The following is a 19,923-nucleotide window of genomic DNA, read 5'->3' as shown; positions in this document are numbered from 1 at the left end:
ATAAATAGTCCCATCTCCAGGTGGTAAGGTGGCAAGGATCCCCTACCACTGGGGTAGGGAACCTGTGTCTCTTGAGATGTTGTTGATGTACTGCAACCCCAGGACTACAATGCCCATAACTCCATGCCAGCTAAGACTGATGAGGGTTGAAGTCCAACACCATCTTGAGGGCCACAGGTCCCTCACCCCATTCCACTTTTGATTCTTGACCTTATGACAGGGCCTTCTTGTCAGTGGCTTCCTAGCTATGACCTAGTTTTTTTCCATGCCTTATATTATACTAGCTGCCCGGCCACACGTTGCTGTGTTTTTTTTGTTTTTGTTTTTTTTGCTTTTTTAAATTCTGACCCCGAAAGTATTCTGGAAGCTCCTGTTTTCGTTCTTCCCTGTCCCTGTAGAGTAGGGGTCAGCAAGGGGCCGGTCCGGTGGTATTGATCACTTGGGACTGTGTGTGTTCATCTTGCAAAGTTGCGGCGGCCATTTTAAGTGAGGGCACTGGCCACTTTATGGAGGCCTACTGTGGGCCTTGCTCTGGTTTTTTTTTACTATAAAAGCGCAAACCCCCCCACAAACACCCCCCTCCTCACAATTAACTGGCCCCATGCTCTACGCCATTAGAAAGAGCATTCTCCCCCATCCCAGTCCCAAAATTACGCACCCCAGCGACAAAATCCCCTCAGAGCTGGTCTTACTCACTGCGACCTCTCAGGCAGCCTTCGGCTTATTTTGCTCCCGCATTTTTTCCTCCCCCCTCTTCCGCAACTGCCCTGCCTCCTGCTCCGTCTTTTTTCCACATTTCCACTAAGCCGTTTGTGTCAGAAAGTCCTTGGGTGCTTACAGATGGCAGTTATAAAATGGTGGACGGGGTTTTCTTTTTGGCGCAGGTCTGATGACGTCAACAGGCAATCCGCCTTTCTATTGGATGCTGTTGGAGTCTTCAGTTCTGTTGCTGGTGACACGTAATGTGTGCGCCAATTTTTTTTGCCTTTATTCTATATTTTAGGCATGACAGGTGTGGTTTTATAAAAAAATTTATTATGCTAGATCCTTCCTCGATTGTCATGTTACGCTTTGTCCTAACTTGATGCTGTTTGGTGCAGCGGTTACGGAGCAAGGTGGTGTTGCGCGCGCACGCAATGGGAACATTTATATATATATAGATTATATTTTATTATATGCCTTCTCACCTCCATGGTGTGAGTCTTTCCCGAGGATGTCTGCCCATAAGCAAAGATTGTGCCATTGTACCCAGCCAGCACATCTGCAAGAGAAAGAAAGAGGACTCATTTATTTCCCCAGTTGGCTTTCTGCCTCGCCCTTCCTGCCCCTTTATACAACTCCTACCAAATGCCCGCCATTTTATTGATACCCAGACTAACCTTTGACAATCTGCATGGCACAGGCATGGTACACCTGATCCTGGGTAGTGTTGGGTGGGAAGACACGATCGAAGACATAAGGCTTGCCCTAGAAGGGGAGAGAAAAGAGAGGTCAGGGGCTACCTAGGAACACCCAGAGGCTTATAGGAAATGCCCATTTCATCTAACTCACGCAGCCCAAACCTCACCGTCCACCTATTCTGTTTCCATACTCAACCAGCTCAACAGCAACCTAATCCTATGCATTCTTTCTTGCAAACTCAACTCCAGTGTACCTTAATCCCAAGTAAATCTGCACAGACCTGAATATGAAAGGGTCCCCTACTACAACCGCCCTCCCAACCCTACTTTTGTTTTCCAAATGTCATGACAAGGACTTATCAGTGGCACCTAGGCTATGGAACTCTCTGCCCCATGAAAGCTGGCAGGTTACATCTTTAAGCGCCTTACTATGAACCTGTTTAGATACGGGAGGGCTTTATGAAAATTTAAATTGTGATTGATTTTGGTTCTTGCTTATCATTCTGCTGTTCAGATGCTTTATGTTTCCCCCCTCCCATTTACTGTTTATGATTACATTGTTTATTTAGACACCCATATGCAATGGAAGGTATAGGGGATCTATAATTACATACACACATACATACATACATACATACATACATACTATATACATATTTCTTCCACTCCTCCTGGATAGTCTTACCTTGGAATTTCCAAAGTATTACACCACAGCTCGCCTCTGGGAGATCTAATTATTTACAGAGTTTGGATAAGAAAAGTGGATTTTAAAAACCCCCATTCCCTCAGTACAGTACTGAATGACAACTCCCATCTTCACTGACCACTGGTCCTGCTAGCTAGGGATGATGGGATTTGTAGTCCAACAACATACGTTTGGAATCCAACGTTGAGAAAGGCTGGTCTAGAGTACACTATGGTTCTGACAACTGGTAAGTTTTTTGTGCAAAATGATCCTCTGGGTGTGCAGCTCTTCCCTGATGCATCAGAAAGGGTCCAGCGGAGCCAGGCCAGGCCACAAGACGTGTGTCAAGGAGCCCACATGGGAAGGACTGGCTGAGTTGCTGCCCTTGCGCACAGACAGCTCTGAGAACAGGGAGCTGTCCAACTGCTAGATGCCTTTAAACATAGATTTAATGGCTGTTCTTTACGCCAAGCCTCTTTGGAGTGGCTTCTGTCCCTCCATTTGCTGTAGCTCTGATATGGTTCTCTCAAGAACTGTCAAAAGATGACTCTTAAAATCAGGCACATGCAATGTAATACTTCCCCAGCACCAATGCTGCTCCTCCACCCTGTGTAGATTACAGCACAGCCATAGCTTGAGCATCTTACTAGCTCTTTGGGGCACTCAGTCCACTTCAACCTGCTGTTGCACTCATGCTCAGTTTGCAAGCTTCCCTACAGGCATCTGATTGACCACTGCGAGAACAACACGCTGGACCAGATAGGCCACTGGCCTCATCCAGCAAGACTCTCCTGTTCTTACGACTTGTGGCAGGATAACATGTACATAAGTATTTCTGTGCAGTAATTGCTTAACAATCTGATGCATTCTGTTTTGACTATACACAATTTTGCCTTTTGGCATGATCCCTGGAATGTAAGCCTGAGTAAGTTAAGAGTTGCTTGTGTGTGTGTGTGTGTGTGTGTGTGTGTGTGTTCAACTCAGAACACCACTTCATGCATTTGAAAAAGTGGACTGTGGTCCATGAAAGCTTATGATATACCTGTAATAAATTTGTTAGTCTTTAAGGTGCCACAATTGTTACTAAAAATCTGAGTGCGTGAACTGAAACTGAGCTAGAATAATGAAGAAGCTTAACAGCAGTGGGCCTTTTAAAAAGTTTGGTTTCTCTGTTTGGAGTTGTTTCACATGACAACTGGACACTTATTCTTCTCTCCAGTCAGATGTTTTCTCATCAGCACAGATGCACTCATGGGCAAGTTATTTGTCTGACTTTCCCTTTAAGGTGCCACCAATCTGCCTCTCCAGGAGCCAAGCCTGCTGCTACTCAGTCAGTAAAGGCAGAAGCAAGGTGGCGACGGGAGCAGCTGCCATCACTAGGGCCTCCTGAAGGGCTATGGAGGCTCAGGAATTTAAATAGCCTAGTGGGAAGGTGGTAAGTGGCCTCCTGGAGAAGGAAAGACTCAGACTGAGACTACCACATTTGCAGAGAGACCTCCCCAGTTTCCCCCAACTATATTGCACTAGGATTTGGGAGGACCTGGCCATTGAGGGTGGACTTGGGCTATGTTATAAAGGGTCCAGCAGCAGAACCCCAGACTTTTCACTCCACAAACACTGAAGCCTTGGGAAAGGCGCCATCAAGGATGGTTTGGGATGCATGAGCTGGGAAGAGGTGATTGTTCTACCTAGGAAAGGCAGGTGAAAGTTGAGAGCCTGATCCTGTATGCAATGAGAAACCTCATAAGTAGCTGCACTTGGCTTGTCTGGTCTGCACTGGGGGCTTAGTTTTTCAACTTACTCATTCCTGGAGACCATGGACTCTGAAGCATTTAACATCACACAGTCCCATCTGAGCACAAACCCATGAAAACACTTCATTCTCTGCAAATTTAGTAGAATATTTTATATCATTCTTCTGCACCTGCTTCCTTTCCTTATCACATTTTGTGGACACAGAAGACTTCTGTTCTATTTTTAGGAGAAACATTATTTAAATAAACGTGGGAAAGAAGGGTTTTTTTCCAGGGGGGTTGTTGTTGTTGTTCAGTCGTTCAGTCGTGTCCGACTCTTCGTGACCCCATGGACCAGAGCACGCCAGGCATGCCTATATTTCACTGCCTCCCGCAGTTTTCTTTCTTTCTTTCTGGAAGTATTTTTATTAAAGATTTCTTGATTTACAAAAGTATGTGCAATGTCTCTCTCTCGTATTTTCTTGAGACGAGCTGAGATAACAGCCCCCTTCCAACTAACTAGCCTGGGAAAAACTCTTCATTATTTACAGCCTGATGAGTGAATCACTGATTTCATTTCAACTTCCTTGTCAAAGCAATGAAGGCAGGGGAGGCAGGGAGAGAAAATGGATTCTCTAACATGCAGTGCTTGGATACTCTCACCCATTGTAGCTTCTTGCAGGCTCTCCGCTGCTTTTTCAAATCTGCTTATATTTCTACCCCCTCAATCAGAAAGGTTGATTTCCCCCCCTCCCTTTAGGCAATATCACAAGCAGACTTACTTGAAAGTAAGCTTGCTTGAAGCCAACAAGCCTAGAAAACAATTAGCCCAACCTAATATTTGGCACTGAGAATGTGGATTGCTTTCATCATGCAAACTGCAACTCACCCCACATTTCCTGTTTCTCAGTCCACAGTTTCTCAGCCAGCAGAGTACCGTAAAATGTGAAAGCCAAACTATGTGAACATACTGTTTCAGGGTGTAGATGGAAGATTGCAAGTTTGACAGGTCCAACATATTCAGAATAAGAGGGGAAAACCTCCCTACGTATAGTATGTCATGGCTAAGTTTGAATATTTTCCCTTGACATGCTAGTTTTCTACATGCAGGATGTTTTAAATAGCAGGGAGCATTCAAACCTAGGATCCTCCAGCTGTGATCTGGCAAGAGCAGCACCGTATGATTACCTTGATAATGTAGCTGCCAAATTGGTTCTGTGCCAAGCTTCAGAAGGGTCATGATTCCAATACCAACATAACCCCCTGCGTTCAAGTAAATGTGCTGAGGACTAAGAGTCTAGTCATCTTCAGGGCTACATTTAGTTGTAAATCCACATATCTTAGTAGTTCTAATAACAAATGACAACCTAGGGACACTGTTTTTGGATGAAACCATCCTCCAACCTTCAGTAAGTCCTTATCCTGGAATCCTTTTTATCCTCTAGGAATCATTTGCAGCTGGAATAGGAAATAATGAGAACAGCTCAATCGTCCTACTCTAATTGAAGTTTGAATCTGTGAAATTATTTCCCCAACTAATCCCTTAATCAGAGATTGATTGATTGATTGATCGATCAGTTAACAATAATTTTTAAAGAGGCACAACGTGCAAACCAACTGCTGTGCTGCTTCATGCAGAAAAAATTTAATTTATACTGAAATATCAGTACCAAACAAAGATAGTCTAGACTAGAACAAATAAAGAATAAAATCCTTCATTACAGCTAGCAAGAGAGTCAGAGAAATAATTAAATTTAGATTAGGAGAAAAACTGAGATCTTTAAAAGTAGATGCACTGAGGACTGCAGGGAGTGCCCACACTTGCTTTTCAGGAATCACAAGAAATATGTTTTTAGGAGTTTCCCTTTGCTTCCAGTACACATCCTGCCACTTTGGAAACTGGAATTAGTGTCCCCTCCTAAAATGCACTCACAAGGAATTCTGTACCAAAACATGCTAAAGTTCTGTGAGTGAAAATGGAGCAAGTTTGCATAATTTATTTCTGCATCAACTAGCAATGTAACACATAGAGCAATGAGAAGGTGTCTAAAGACACCAGTCCCTGCTCTGGCTTCTAAGATTTCACAAGTCATCGCCCACACATTTTCAGATCTATCTATCTTCATAGTCATAAGAGCTTGACTAGAATTTGCTTGAGGGAGGGCTTATGCAGCAAATATCAGGATAGTGCATTGCACCCAATGTTGTATTCTGCAATAGTGTGGTGGAATACACACAACCTTGACACAAGCCTTGACTTTTCTTCTTCTTTCATTTCCTGGATTAATACACTAACCTGTATTATTAGATACGATCAAATGAATAAAGTTTATTTTGCTTTTTAGAAATATGCTCCCATGCTACGCTCTTATTGAGAGCAAGACAACCCCCACCACCATCAAAGCAGAGCTCAGATGCTTAGTTTTTGAAGGGCACTAAAATTAGCATCTGACAACCAGCAATGCAGATAGCTAAGACAATACTGATTCACAAGAACAGTCCTCTAGACCATTCCTAGTAAATAGGAATGTTTTAGAATAGGAGACTCTGTGGCCCTCCAAACATTGACTAAAAATTGCATCATTCTTGACCATTGCCCACACTGGTGGGAGGGTGATGTGAACTGGAGTCCAACAATATTCCCACCCCTGATTTAAAACAAACCCCATGAGTTAAGAACGAAAATACTCTGTTTTCCAAAGTGGCTTGCCGGGTGGGGCAGAGCTGCTAAGGTAGCTTCCTGGCAGGTAGGCTGCTGATGCTTACTGGGAAGAAGAAGGGCAAGATGACTTGGAGGCCATCCTGGTGCCAATGCACTGGCAGGAGCACTGGATTGGCTCCACTGGTGAAATTGCACTGCGCCAGCCCCTCTTGGTAAGCAACAGTGCCCCTTCTGCAAGCTACTCCTGCATCAATGACAAAAGGACAGCGTGCCTGGTATGTCCCGTGTAGGACCTCAAGGTCCTCAAATAATAATCTTTTGGAGGTCCCGAGCAACAAAGATGCTAGGTTGGCCTCAACTAGGGCCAGGGCCTTCTCAGTAGTGGCCCCGACTTGGTGGAACAGTCTATCACAAGAGACCAGGGCCCTGCGGGATTTGGCATCTTTCCGCAGGACCTGCAAGACGGAGCTGTTCCACCTGGCCTTTGGGTTGGTTTCTGTTTGATATTTATGCTTCATTCTTTTATTGGTGGGTTATTTGAAAATGAGACTGCAGTTTTAATATTGAATTTTTAAATTTGTATTTTAATCTGTTATTTTAAATTGTGTTTATGTTTTTGCTGTGATTTTAATTGGTGTTAGCCGCCCTGAGCCCGGTTTTTGGCTGGGAAGGGCGGGGTATAAAAAAATAAAATTATTATTATTATTATTATTATTATTATTATTATTATTATTATTATTATAGCTCTCCCCTGCACCTACCAGCTCTGAAATTTAGCAAAGCAGTTTCCCATGAGCCTCATACGACCCCTTTCAGGCAGCACAGGTACATTTTGGCAGGCATCAGAATCCAAGTACAGTGGTACCTTGGGTTACAAACTTAATTCATTCCGGAGGTCCGTTCTTAACCCGAAACCGTTCTTAACCTGAGGTGCACTTTTGCTAATGGGCCTTCCCGCTGCTGCTGCTGCGCCGCCAGAGCACGATTTCCGTTCCCATCCTGGGGCAAAGTTCACAACCCGGAACAACTGTTTCCGGGTTAGCAGAGTTTGTAACCCGAAGCGTTTATAACCCGAGGTACCACTGTACCTAATCCTAGTGTGATAGTCCTCAGCTCAAGGGAAAGTACCAGTGGTGCATGGGCATAGTCAGGATTTTTGTTAGGGAGGGCAGGCTTTTTTGGGGGGGGCAGAACCTCAGATTTGTATTGATTTGTATTGATGGGGGCCAGCCTGCCCCCCCCATGGCTATGCCCATGCAATGGTGGATTCAGTTAACTGGTCCCACGAGCAAAAGCCTGTGCAAAGCCTTCCTCTAGCACAGCAAGGCTTTCCCCTCCCCCTCCTCCCTCCACACCCATGGGCGTACGAAGTGGGGGGCGGAGGGGGCGGGCCGCCCCAGGTGCCACTCTGGGGGTGTGTGACAAGATGGCCCCTGCCTCCCTCCAGCTGTAGAGCAGCTGAGGGCGCCCGCAGTCAGTATGGGCACCGCTCTGGCTGTATGGGCTGCCTCTTGCACGGCGACCGTACGGGCTGCCACGCATGAGCAGTCCGTACGCGATACCACACACGCACAACCCGTACGGACGTCGTGCAAGCGGCAGGCTGTATGGAGTGCGCATGTGCGGCATCCCGTACAGTCACTGCGCGTGCACACCCCGTACGGGATGCCGCACATGCACACTCCATACGGACGTCGCACATGCATCACCGGGAGGTTCGCCCCGCCCCTCAGCGTCCCGCCCTGAGTGCCGGAGAGGGTTCCAGAGCCACTGTCCACACCTCCCCAATTGGCTCAGGTGTGTGCATGGGGGAGAAGAGGTGATACAGTGGTGCCCCGCTAGACGAAAATAATTCGTTCTGTGAAAATTTTCGTCTAGAGGGTTTTTCGTCTAGTGAAGCGGCAATGACAGCCGCGCTTTCGCTAGACGGGAAAAAAAGACGAATAATTTTCGTCTTGTGAGGCAGCCTCATAGACAAATTCGTCTTGCGGGACAGCCTTCCTTCGTCTGCGGGACGAATTCCTTCGTCTAGCGAGTTTTTCGTCTTGCGAGGCATTCGTCTTGCGAGGCGTTGTATTGTTCCACAAAGCAAGCGGAAATGTTTGTGCATGACATTGAATGCCTTCCCCACCATGTTAAAAATGGGTAGTATTCAATGCTCATCCTACTCAAGAGTGGACCCACTGAATCGCAAATGAGGAGAGCGCTATTTCACACATGTCCTGCCTGTGGGCTTCCCTTTGGGGCATCTGGCTGGCCACTGTGAGAAAAGTTAATGAACACGACTAATTTAGGTTTGTTAATTTCAGCGGTTCTGCTGTGAGTAGGACTTGATTACAACCCTTAGAAATACGTTGAGATAAAATACATATATAAATATGCATTTTCTAACAAAATACATACTTAAGTTGTATTTTTAATTAAAAAAAACACAGATTAATGTGGAAATGTGATGAAATGGATTTGTGAATGAAGGAGATGGAAGCAGCCTCATGTAGCAGGTGCCTGTAGTGCGACTCTTCGTTGAAAAAAGCAAGGGCTGAAAGCCAGGCCACTCAGCAATTACAGCAAGCCTGACCAATCCAGAAGCTTCATACTACCAGCCAGCCAGCCAGCCAGCCAGTGGCAAGGGCTGATGTTGCATAACCTTCCCCACCAACTTTCTGTGGCTTGGAGACACACAGTGCCCAGAAAGCTCACCATACTAGGCAGGCGCTACCTCAGACCATTACAATGTGCTGAACTCTTCTGTAGCCTCTTTGCTGTCTTCCACTGGAAAATTTTCAAGAGTTCTTGGTTTAGAGCAATGGGGATCATCAGAGGAGGTTAGCAGCTGGGGAAGCATCTTCTCCTGCTCCTTTGGGCTTCTGGCGCTTACTTATATTTCCAGGCTGGGGTAGACCCCATAGGGAAAAGGTCACAAATGAATCACCTGGCCTGTAATCACTAAAACGGGAATAAGCACTTAGATCACTTACAGCAATGCGATTCCCCCAGGGATGTTTGATAGTGATGAGATAATTCAGTGCTTGACTAATTCTCACTGCCTTGCTGGAAGCAAGTATATCCAAGCTCTCTTGTCTTCTCAGCGTCTAAACTGGCACTGCTGGATGGGATGACCAACAGCTGTAAAAGGGAGCAGGACAGCCAGGCCATTGTGATGGCAGCAGCTTTGTCAGAGCAGACACACACTGCCTCCTTATTGTGATGCTGCTGCCTGTGTCCAGCCAGAGGAGGGGAAAGAGCCAGGAGCCAGCTGGCTCTTATCTGCCTCTGCTGCAGCTGCTGTTGAGTAGGGCAGCAACTGGGCCCAGCCACCCAGCAGGCAGGAACCAGCAGAGTAATAGAGCATAGATCTTCCTAGGGCTTTGAGCTTTTGAAAGACTGGCTCCCTTGCATGACCAAATTTAAGCAACTGGAGGCGGAGTAGCCTCGGGCCACAGCTGCCACCTAACCAGATGCTTACTCGGGGCCTTATCAAAGCAATTCCATTGGTTCTATTGTGACTCCCTGACTGTGGCATGCTCTCCCCAGAGAGGCTCTCCTGGTGCCTTCATTACATGTCTTTAGGCACCAGGTAAAAACCTTCCTCTTTACCCAGACCCTTGGCCATTAAATAATCTATGGCTTGTTAAATGGGGGGGGGGCTGTTGTTATGATTATTTTATTACTAGTACATTAACCCCGTTAAATTAACGGGCGCTAGAACATATGTGGTCAAACTGTTGCCCTAGCAATGTCGGGGACATGCGCAGAGCTGACTGAGCGGCTCTCGCTTATCTCTTTTTTTCCCCTAACAACCGAGCAGCTCTCGCTTGACATTGCTCGCCCGCCGCCACTTGTAACAGCCGCTGCCGCTTAGAAGTGCACGCGAGTGCGCACCTGCCGCGTGCCCGCGCACACCCGCCGCTTCAACAGTTTCGCCCGGCCGCCCGAAGTCTCTGCGCTCCAAGTCCCAACGGCTGTCCGTGGGGCACATGCGCAGTAGCGCAATCCCACGGACACAGGGACTGGACTCGGAGACACTTGCACTTTATTATACAGGATAGTGCTGTATTATGTGTATTATGTTAATGTACACCACCCTGGGATCTTTGGATAAAGGGCAGTATATAAATCAAATAAAATACTACAGCAATAAGATGAGCAGAACCTCAAAGAGAGGGAGACAGCAGCAGCAAGAAGGTTAATGGAGGGGCATGGAGCAAAAGCAGGAGCTCAGCACCTCCAGACTTCTTTATTAGGCCTTGGGATTCTCCCCAGGCCACACCATACACCACCCCTCATACAACTCTCCTTAATTGTATTTTTGGTCTGGCTCGAGTGTGTCTTTCGGCATTGAAAAAACCTCTGGGTTGGGACAGGGTATTGAATGTGTGGACTGGATGAATCCCAAGCCGGAATTAAGATTGCTGGAAGAAATATCAACAACCTCAGATACGCTGATGATACAACCTTGATGGCAGAAAGTGAGGAGGAATTAAAGAACCTTTTAATGAGGGTGAAAGAGGAGAGCGCAAAATATGGTCTGAAGCTCAACATCAAAAAAACTAAGATCATGGCCACTGGTTCCATCACCTCCTGGCAAATAGAAGGGGAAGAAATGGAGGCAGTGAGAGATTTTACTTTCTTGGGCTCCATGATCACTGCAGATGGTGACAGCAGTCACGAAAGTAAAAGACGCCTGCTTCTTGGGAGGAAAGCAATGACAAACCTAGACAGCATCTTAAAAAGCAGAGACATCACCTTGCCGACAAAAGTCCGTATAGTTAAAGCTATGGTTTCCCCAGTAGTAATGTATGGAAGTGAGAGCTGGACCATGAAGAAGACTGATTGCCGAAGAATTGATGCTTTTGAATTATGGTGCTGGAGGAGACTCTTGAGAGTCCCATGGACTGCAAAAAGATCAAACCTATCCATCCTTAAACAAATCATTCCTGAGTGCTCACTGGAAGGAGAGATCCTGAAGTTGAGGCTCCAGTACTTTGGCCACCTCATGAGAAGAGAAGACTTCCTGGAAAAGACCCTGTTGTTGGGAAAGATGGAGGGCACAAGGAGAAGGGGACGACAGAGGATGAGATGGTTGGACAGTGTTCTCGAAGCGACTGGCATGAGTTTGGCCAAACTGCGAGAGGCAGTGAAAGATAGGCGTGCCTGGCGTGCTCTGGTCCATGGGGTCACGAAGAGTCGGACACGACTGAACGACAATTGAATGTGTGGAGAAAATGGCCTGCAGTACACTGGTAAAATTTGTGTTAGTTTCTCCACCCACTTTTGCCTCTTTGGCCCCACATACTACTGACATGTGCCCCCCTCCAAAAGGTCCGGCCGAGTAAGAAACTGGCATCCATTCTGAACCATGTATTAGCATTCTGCCCAGCCCATAGGCTACTTGCATTGGCCCTAACCATTATGAGCCTTCTGGCACCATAAAATGGCAACAGCTGAAAACAGAATCTCCCAAGGAATGCAACAAATGTCGTCAGTTTAGACAGATGGGTAACAATAATGAATTTGGGATACATAATTGGATTTTTGAGAAGATATTTTGAGGCATATGGATGTAATAAGAGTCCGCAATATTGAATATTGAGGCTCCAGTACTTTGGCCACCTCATGAGAAGAGAAGACTCCCTGGAAAAGACCCTGATGTTGGGAAAGATGGAGGGCACACAAGGAGAAGGGGATGACAGAGGATGAGATGGTTGGACAGTGTTCTCGAAGCGACTGGCATGAGTTTGGCCAAACTGCGGGAGGCAGTGAAGGATAGGTGTGCCTGGCGTGCTCTGGTCCATGGGGTCATGAAGAGTCAGACACGACTGAACGACTGAACAACAACAATATTGAATATCATCTAATGTGATTATTACCTTATAAAGTTGTTCATATTTTATAATAGAAATACTGCTTTAAAAAATCTAGAATGAGAAAGGGGTGGCCCGAATTATTTTTTACTGAGACACAGATGTTCTGCCCTTCATCCATTTCTTTTAAATGTTTTTTTAAAAATTGGTATAAATTAAACTAAATAGTTGTACTATCAAGAGCCAGTTCCTTCCTCTCTTCCCCCCATGTGCCCCCCAATTGGCTGTGGGAGGCAGGATAACACCCAGAACTGTGCTCCAGGTAGGAGAGGGGAGTTTGTTCTGTCTGGCAAACAAAATGCTTGCGCTGATAGAACAATGGTAATAGTGTGACATTGAATTCCACCCTTTTTTACTTTGCTCACAGCAATGCCAGGGAATTTGTGGCCTGTCACTTGTTGTTGGACTCTAACTCCCATCATCCCTGGCTATTATGCTGGCTGGGGCTGATGGGAGCTGGAGTCCAGCAACCTCTGCAAGGCCACAGGTTCTCCATCCCCAGCTCACAGAACAGCTGGGCATGCTGCAATTTGACCAGAGGCACTCTATAGACTTATGCACATTTCTTTTGTGTCTCAAATCCTTCAAACACCTTGTAATAAACACACACACACCAGGCCTGAAAGACAAAAAAAATGAGAATAATATTCCTTTTGGACACAAATACAAGACTGCTTATTCTGTGTCCTGTTTCTGGTGGAATTCCTTTCCTTGTCCCTTCTCCATTTACAGCTGCCATTGCCACCACTCTCCTTTGTGGCACCCAAAGCTGGATCTGCTAAGCTTAGAATCAATTTCCTCTTAGCCAGCTCCTCCCTGGGACGGAGGAAGCAGCAGAAATCCTCTAATCTGCTTAGCGAGAGCCCAGGCGCCTGGCACTGAGTGGCCTAATCAGAGCTCAGCTGCGTTGGGACGCTGGGCGCAGGAAAGTGGCTTTGGGTACGACACGGGTGTGGTATTACAGAGAGGCTAGGAAGCGACCCTGGCTGGAGCATCAGGAAACCAGAGGAAGAGCTGGGAGAGAATGAGAAGATACACAAACACAGAGGAGGGATTTTGAAAGAATTGCCCAGTGGTGATGAGTGGGAGGCCAGTCATGGGCACATTGGCAACATTTAGAGTGGGATTCAATCAAGTTTTACTCAGAGCAGAGCCACGGAAATTAATAGGCCTAACTTAGTCATGTTCATCAATTTCAGTGGGTTTACTCTGAGCAAATCTTAGTCGAATACCACCCTTTGTTTCTACGGGTGGAATTATACATAGCACTAAGTGGGGTATGTATGTGGGGAACGAAATCCACAAATGAAACTAGAATTTCCCCCTTTTGTCCGGTCCCCCCACCCCCGCCCCAATCCTACAGAGCAGATTCATGGGTATAGAGGAGGGAGGAAAGTTCTGTTGGGCGAGTGAACCTCGTTCCGCGCAGACAACCACTTAAAGTAATCGAAAATGAAAAGTGCTGAGGATCAAGTCTCCTCTCACCCTAGATGTACGTATTGGAACTAGGCAGCAGTTACCGTATTCCCTGGGGAGGGGAAATGTACTCTGCACATGCGCAGAGAGGCAGCCAGCCTATAGCTGTGGGGTGTAGAAGGAACTGGGACTGAAACTGGAACCTAGCTTGGGGTTTTTCTCCACCACATCCTCTAAAAATCCCTTGCTGCTTCTGGTTGACAGTGCCTTTGTCCACATAACTGTTGGTCCTCAGTACCTGTAAAAGTCAAATGCGTTGCCACCATAAACCAGATTCTATATTTTTTTTCCTTTTATGAATCACATAATATGATGACACCTGGAGGATTATATCATAGAACTCTTCCTGGAATGGTGGCCAGGCAATTGCTTCCAACACTCTTGTTAGCTGGGCATGAAGACAGCAGCCCTGTTGTCTGACTTCAGCCTCCGATCCTCAGAGGCAAATTGCTAAATAGCTATTGTAGCTGATAGCCACTGATAAATCTATCTTCCACGCGCTTGTTCCATTTTACAGCCACTTAATCTAGTATGCATGGTCAACACTGCATCTTCTGGGAGAACCAAAAATGGAAAAAAATGACAAGATTAAAGAATATGTGTTGGACTGGCTAAAAATTATTATCAAAGGAATTCAAAATTTAAGGTAGACAAGAAATTGGGATTTGCAGAAAAAACATCACAATTCGAAGAAGACATATTAAGATCTAGAGTTAAAAATTATCTAAAATGTATAGAATATTACTTGATTGGGAAATGAAAGAAGAATTTGTGAAATCTTCTATAATTAAATAGGCACAAGTTGTGGGTCATAACATTGATTTGAACCTGTGGGAACAACTGTGGGAAATAAACTTAAAATTCACAGCTAGTTGTGCGCTAAAACTACTTAAATATGACCCACAGGTGGTATTTGACACCAAGCAAATTAGCCAAAATGTCTCAATCTAAAGATGACCTGCCAAGTTGCCCCACCCTCCAGCCCCAGGAGTCCTCCTAAGGTAGCTGGTCCTGGAGGAAGAACTGGGAGGGGAGAGACTCCATCAGGCAAGGCCTCCTTCCACCTGCTTTGCTCCACCCTCCAGTCTCTGCTGCTCAATTTGTATTGTATTATTTTATGCTCTGTGGCTTGCCGTTGTTTTATTGATTGTAGTTTAGAAATTATTTATTGTAATTGTTAAGAGTGGATTTCTGATTAATTTTTATATGCTGGTATTATTATCCTATACTGTTCTAATGATTGTTGAATGTTACTTTATTTGATGTAGGTTGCTTATTTTAAAGCTATGTTTTATGATCACATTTTTGTATTGCATTAGATTGTTATAATGTACTAGCTGACCAGGCCACGTGTTGCTGCGGCTGATTTTGTGAAATTGAAGAAGTTCCCCTGTTCAACTTCCGTCTGCCCCTTCTCTCCCCCCCATTTTCAATTACCCTCTTTCCCCCCTTTTCAATTACCCTCTTTTTGCCCCCCCCCATCAACTTCCGTCTGCCCCTTCTCTTCCCCCTGTTTTCGATTACCCTCCTCCCCCCGTTTTCAATTTTTTTGGGCCCCCCATTTTCAATTACCAGTTTGAGATCTTGCAAATGGCCGACAGAGCTCTGCCAGGGGGAAGCTGTATTAGCTGCAGTACCTGTATAGCCGTCACTAGAGGGCGATGTTTTGCCTTTGATGTCTAATTGTGGTGCCAGTGTTTAGCTTTTGTGGCTGCAGTACCAGTTTAGCCGCCACTAGAGGGCGATGTTTTGCTGGTGACATCTAATAGGCGCGCCAATCTTTTTGCGTTTATTCTTTATTTTAGGTATGTCAGGTATGGTTTTTTTGAAATTTAATTATCCTATGTTATTCCCTGATGGTCATGGAATGCTGTGTCCTAATTTGATGCTGTTTGGTCCAGCGGTTACGGAGGAAGTTGGTAACCACCGCGCACGCAATGGGATCATATATAGATAGATAGATAGATAGATACATTCTTTGTTTCTTCAGCTTGTAAACCACCTTGAGTATGAAAGACAGAAAGACGGTATACAAATTAAAAGTGATGATGACCTATGCTGGAAGTGCAAAGAAACAACTGGCACATTTTATCATTCATGGTGGCTACAAATGTGTAGCCATACAGCCTCACCTTTTCCCCCATGACTGTGAAATTATCTGCAGCATAGAGAGTAATCTCTTTCTGGTTGCTAGGCTACAAATATTCTTTTAAAAAAAAATCTAAGTAGGATACGGCCCCTGCTCTTCTGCCTTAGAGCAGCCAAATATTCTGTTTGCACAGAATATTGAAGAAATCCAGTGCAGGGAAAAGTGGGCACTCATTTCACATACTGCAGTAATTAACTGCAGCAAGGAACCCTAATTGGCCGGTGCTCTGATCTGAAGTGCATTTAATGTAACAACTAATCCAGCCCTGCTAAAGACCACCCCATAGAGCCACCTACCCCTCTCCACTTTCATATTAATCCATGTGAATGACCCATAAGAGAATCGGGAATCTTATGCCCATGTCTGAAACTCCCAATGAACTCAACAGGACTTTGTTCTGACTGGAAATGCATAGAACTGCACTGTGAGTCACTAACCAAATTGATGATATTATGTAACAGAGAAGAAGATCAAAGGGAAATAACTTGATTTTAAAAGGTGAAAGATTTGTATGATCTGAGGCAAAGCCAGACTTGAATTTAAATTGGGTGGGACTGCATTTGAGATGGATTATAAAAATGTGTTCCTGAAACCAGGTCACTTAAGAGGTCTCCAGGTCCTGGATGTCTGATGGGACAATCTTGGGTGAATCAGACACTTCCTTTCCGCCTGACCTTTCCCACTATTAGCAAATTTGTAGCTTGCTGAGACTGGAAAAGTTCCAGGTCTTCTGTGCCTTTTTAAAGGGGGTAGGAAAGAGATTTTTTTGACAATGCTGCTTCTACAACTGCAGCCTGCTAGTTGCAGATGCTACCCAAACAAAATTCTTTCCTCAACCTGATGTTCTGCAGATGTGGTTGAATGACCACTCCCATCAGTCCCAGTAAGCATGTCTGGTGGTCAGGGGTGATGGGAGGTGTAATCCAGCAACATCTCAAGCGTGCCAGATTAGGGGAGGCTGCCTTAGCACTCCTCTTCTGTTTTTTAAAGGCAAAACTAGAAGTGATGTTAAGTACACAAACGGTCCTTGCCTGTTTATTTTTTATTTACTAAATAGTGACTTCAAGGGGGTGAGAATTCAGGCTGGGGCTGCAGTGTACAGCAGAAGCAATTCAAATATTTGGCCCACCAGTGTCCCAATTCAGATGGTGGCTCCTACAGCTGCTATTTGCCCCAGGAATAAAGTTCCTAGGACAAACAGCAGCTATGGTTGTGAGTTAGAATCATAGAATCACAGAGCTGGAAGGGACCCAAGGGTCATCTAGTCCAACCCCCTGCAATGCAGGAATCTCAGCTAAAGCATCCATGACAGATGGCCACCCAACCTCTGCTTTAAAGCCTCCAAGGAAGGAGAATCCACCACTTCTCAAGGGAGACAGTTCTATTGTCGAACAGCTCATACTGTCAGAAACTATTTCCCTATGTTTAATTTTTTTAAAATTGGTTTTCCATTATACCCCCAATAATAGCCAAATTATAACAATAACATTTATCAAAATGCCTATCAACATCAAATTAATGCATTTTAATTAAAGTGGCTCCCCGCATGATGGTTTAGGTGCATTTCAGATCTTACATCACTGCATTCTTAGTTGATGTCAGGTACATTTCAGTTATAATAATAATACCTTAGTCCACAGCTACATAAATAACTTTTCCCATTCTTGATGTTACAATATATATAAATTTATAAAGCTTCAAGTGAGGAACTCAAACTATTTTCTTTATTCTGCCCTGCATGTGAAAACTGTTATATCCATGGAGATTTCTTCTGTCAATTTATGGACAGCTGTTGTTTTCTCCCATCATGGCTTGGGGTGGAACTTATCTCTCGGTCCCTTATCTCTCCGTCCCTTGCTTCTGTCTCAGAAAAGGCAACTTTGTGCTAGAAACCATTCTGTCTCACTAGTAAAACATGTCACAGATTTTCGCCATTTCCCCCTCAGCCTAGGAAAAGGTGGGCAGTTTTCAAATGTGCTGAAGATTTAATACTCCTTTCCAGCTCCCAGAATCTCTCCAGAGTTCTTATCACATCCCCAAAATTCTTTTCCTTCCAGCAAGAGATTTATGGCCCAATTAAACTTTATCTTAAATTACATTCTGTCAGTAGCACACACAAATCTCAGTCTCTTTTTCCTTGTCTGTTGTTTTTAAATGGAGGTGAGGGGAATTACTCTCTTTCCAACACAGTCATGCTTGAGCTTCCCCCACCGTCTTTTCTTCATTTCAGATCACACACAGTTTCCATTTTTGCTTGTTAATATCAATATTACACCGACGTCCCTTCCTCACTTATAAATATATTTTTAGTTTATACTGTATTCCGGAGAGGGTTGCTGAATCCTAAATATATAAAAGAAGCTTAGAATAAACAAACCATGGGCTTCCCTCTCTCCAACCAACTCTCACACTGAAGAAAATCTTATCTCAATTCAAACATTTGATCCATGTAGCTGGTATATTCCACAGTATGTTGTTGCAGCCGTTTCCCATCACGTGCCGGTACCTTTAACCAATTGAAGATCCAGTTAAACAGAGAACCTCTGCTTCTTAAGGGCTACGTAGGAGCATTTTCACCAGGCGAAGTGCTTTTGCACTCAGTGGCTCCGGGCCTCCCACATTCCACGTACTGAGACAAACTGCAAGTGAAGCCCATTCCCGGTCCCTGGGGGGAATTTGCAAGGATGATTTACCCGTCGTCCTTGTTTTTTGTTCGCCGATGATCCTCTGCTGTCATGGAGGCTATTGTGCAGGCGAGACTGTCAGAAAGTATTTCCGCATGTTTAGTTGGAATCTTCTTTCTGTATCCTCCAACATTTCTCCAATGAAAAGAGGGACGTCCCATTCCATAATGATAATTATATTATTTATACCCCAAACATCTTACTGGGCTCCCCCAGCCACTCTGCTTCCAACATATATAGAAAGCATAATAAAACGTCAAACATTAAAAAAACTTCCCTATACAGGATTGCCTTCAGACTGCTCAGGGGTCGGATAACTCCATATCCTCCAACATTTCTCTGGTGAAAATAGGGACATCCTAAGGGACATTCCAAGATCTAATCAAAAACTGGGACAGCTTCTCTAAATCAGACATGTCCATGGAAAATAGGGACACTTGGAAGGTCTGTCTTTCTTGTAACCTAAAGCCATTGGTTTGAGTCCTACCCTCCAAAGCAGGAGAAAACAAGCTTGCTCCCTCTTCCATATGGCAGCCCTTTAGATATTTGAAGGTGGCTATTATAGCTCCTCTCAGAAAGAGTCGGACACGACTGAACGACTGAACAACAACAACAACAATTCTGTGGCATTAGCTACCCCTCCCAGCTTAGTGTCATCTGCAAATTTGATGAGCATCCCCTCAATTCCTTCATCCAAGTCACTTATAAAGATGCTGAACAACAACAGGCCCAGGACAGAACCTTGCAGCACCCCACTTGTCACTTTTTCCCAGGATGACGAGGAACCATTAATGAGTTGTAAGACAAAGATTTAAATCCCCTCTGCCACAACAGCACAGTCCCAGTCCATCGTCTCCTTTCTCTTAGTGGACAGTTAGTACATAGAAACCAAGCCAGTCACAAGCATAATATACCACAACTAGGGCTTGTCTACTATGCCCCCAGAGTTCACCATGTGTTTGCAGCTGCCATGGTTCCTATTTAACGTGTGTAGTGCACATGACGTTACCCTCAGACAACACAGATCTCTCATAATCATAGAACTGTAAAGTTGGAAGGGACTATTCGCCTGTAAATTAAGGGGGTGATCCAAGAAACTGGGGGTGGGGGGAATTCGGCTCCAAACCACTGCACTTGGAATAACAGACAAGTTGTTTTGGCATTTTGGTGTAGGTGTCTCAATTGTTACTTTCTGCTATTCTCCTTCCTCAAATACTTTCATTTATTTTCTCGCCATGTACATAATTGCTTCCAGCACATCTGGGTTTTT

The 19,923-nt window shown here is 44.9% G+C and overlaps 1 protein-coding gene across 2 annotated transcripts in view; it reads right to left on the bottom strand.

Moving 5' to 3' along the window:
• Window positions 1–19,923, bottom strand: part of KIF5A (kinesin family member 5A) — a 57,347-nt gene that overhangs the window by 31,366 nt on the left and 6,058 nt on the right. For both annotated transcript variants that reach the window (XM_033137627.1, XM_033137635.1), the window contains exons 2-3: window positions 1,380–1,467; window positions 1,188–1,261 (exon numbers count right to left, since the gene is read on the bottom strand). In XM_033137627.1, coding sequence (XP_032993518.1) covers window positions 1,188–1,261; window positions 1,380–1,467 — 162 coding nt within the window. The remainder of the gene's footprint in view (window positions 1–1,187; window positions 1,262–1,379; window positions 1,468–19,923) is intronic.

Source organism: Lacerta agilis, chromosome 2 (assembly GCF_009819535.1).
Source record: "Lacerta agilis isolate rLacAgi1 chromosome 2, rLacAgi1.pri, whole genome shotgun sequence".
Lineage (NCBI taxonomy): Eukaryota > Metazoa > Chordata > Lepidosauria > Squamata > Lacertidae > Lacerta > Lacerta agilis.
The sequence above is the reverse complement of the archived record's forward strand: the minus strand, read 5'-3'. Positions and strand labels throughout refer to the sequence as shown.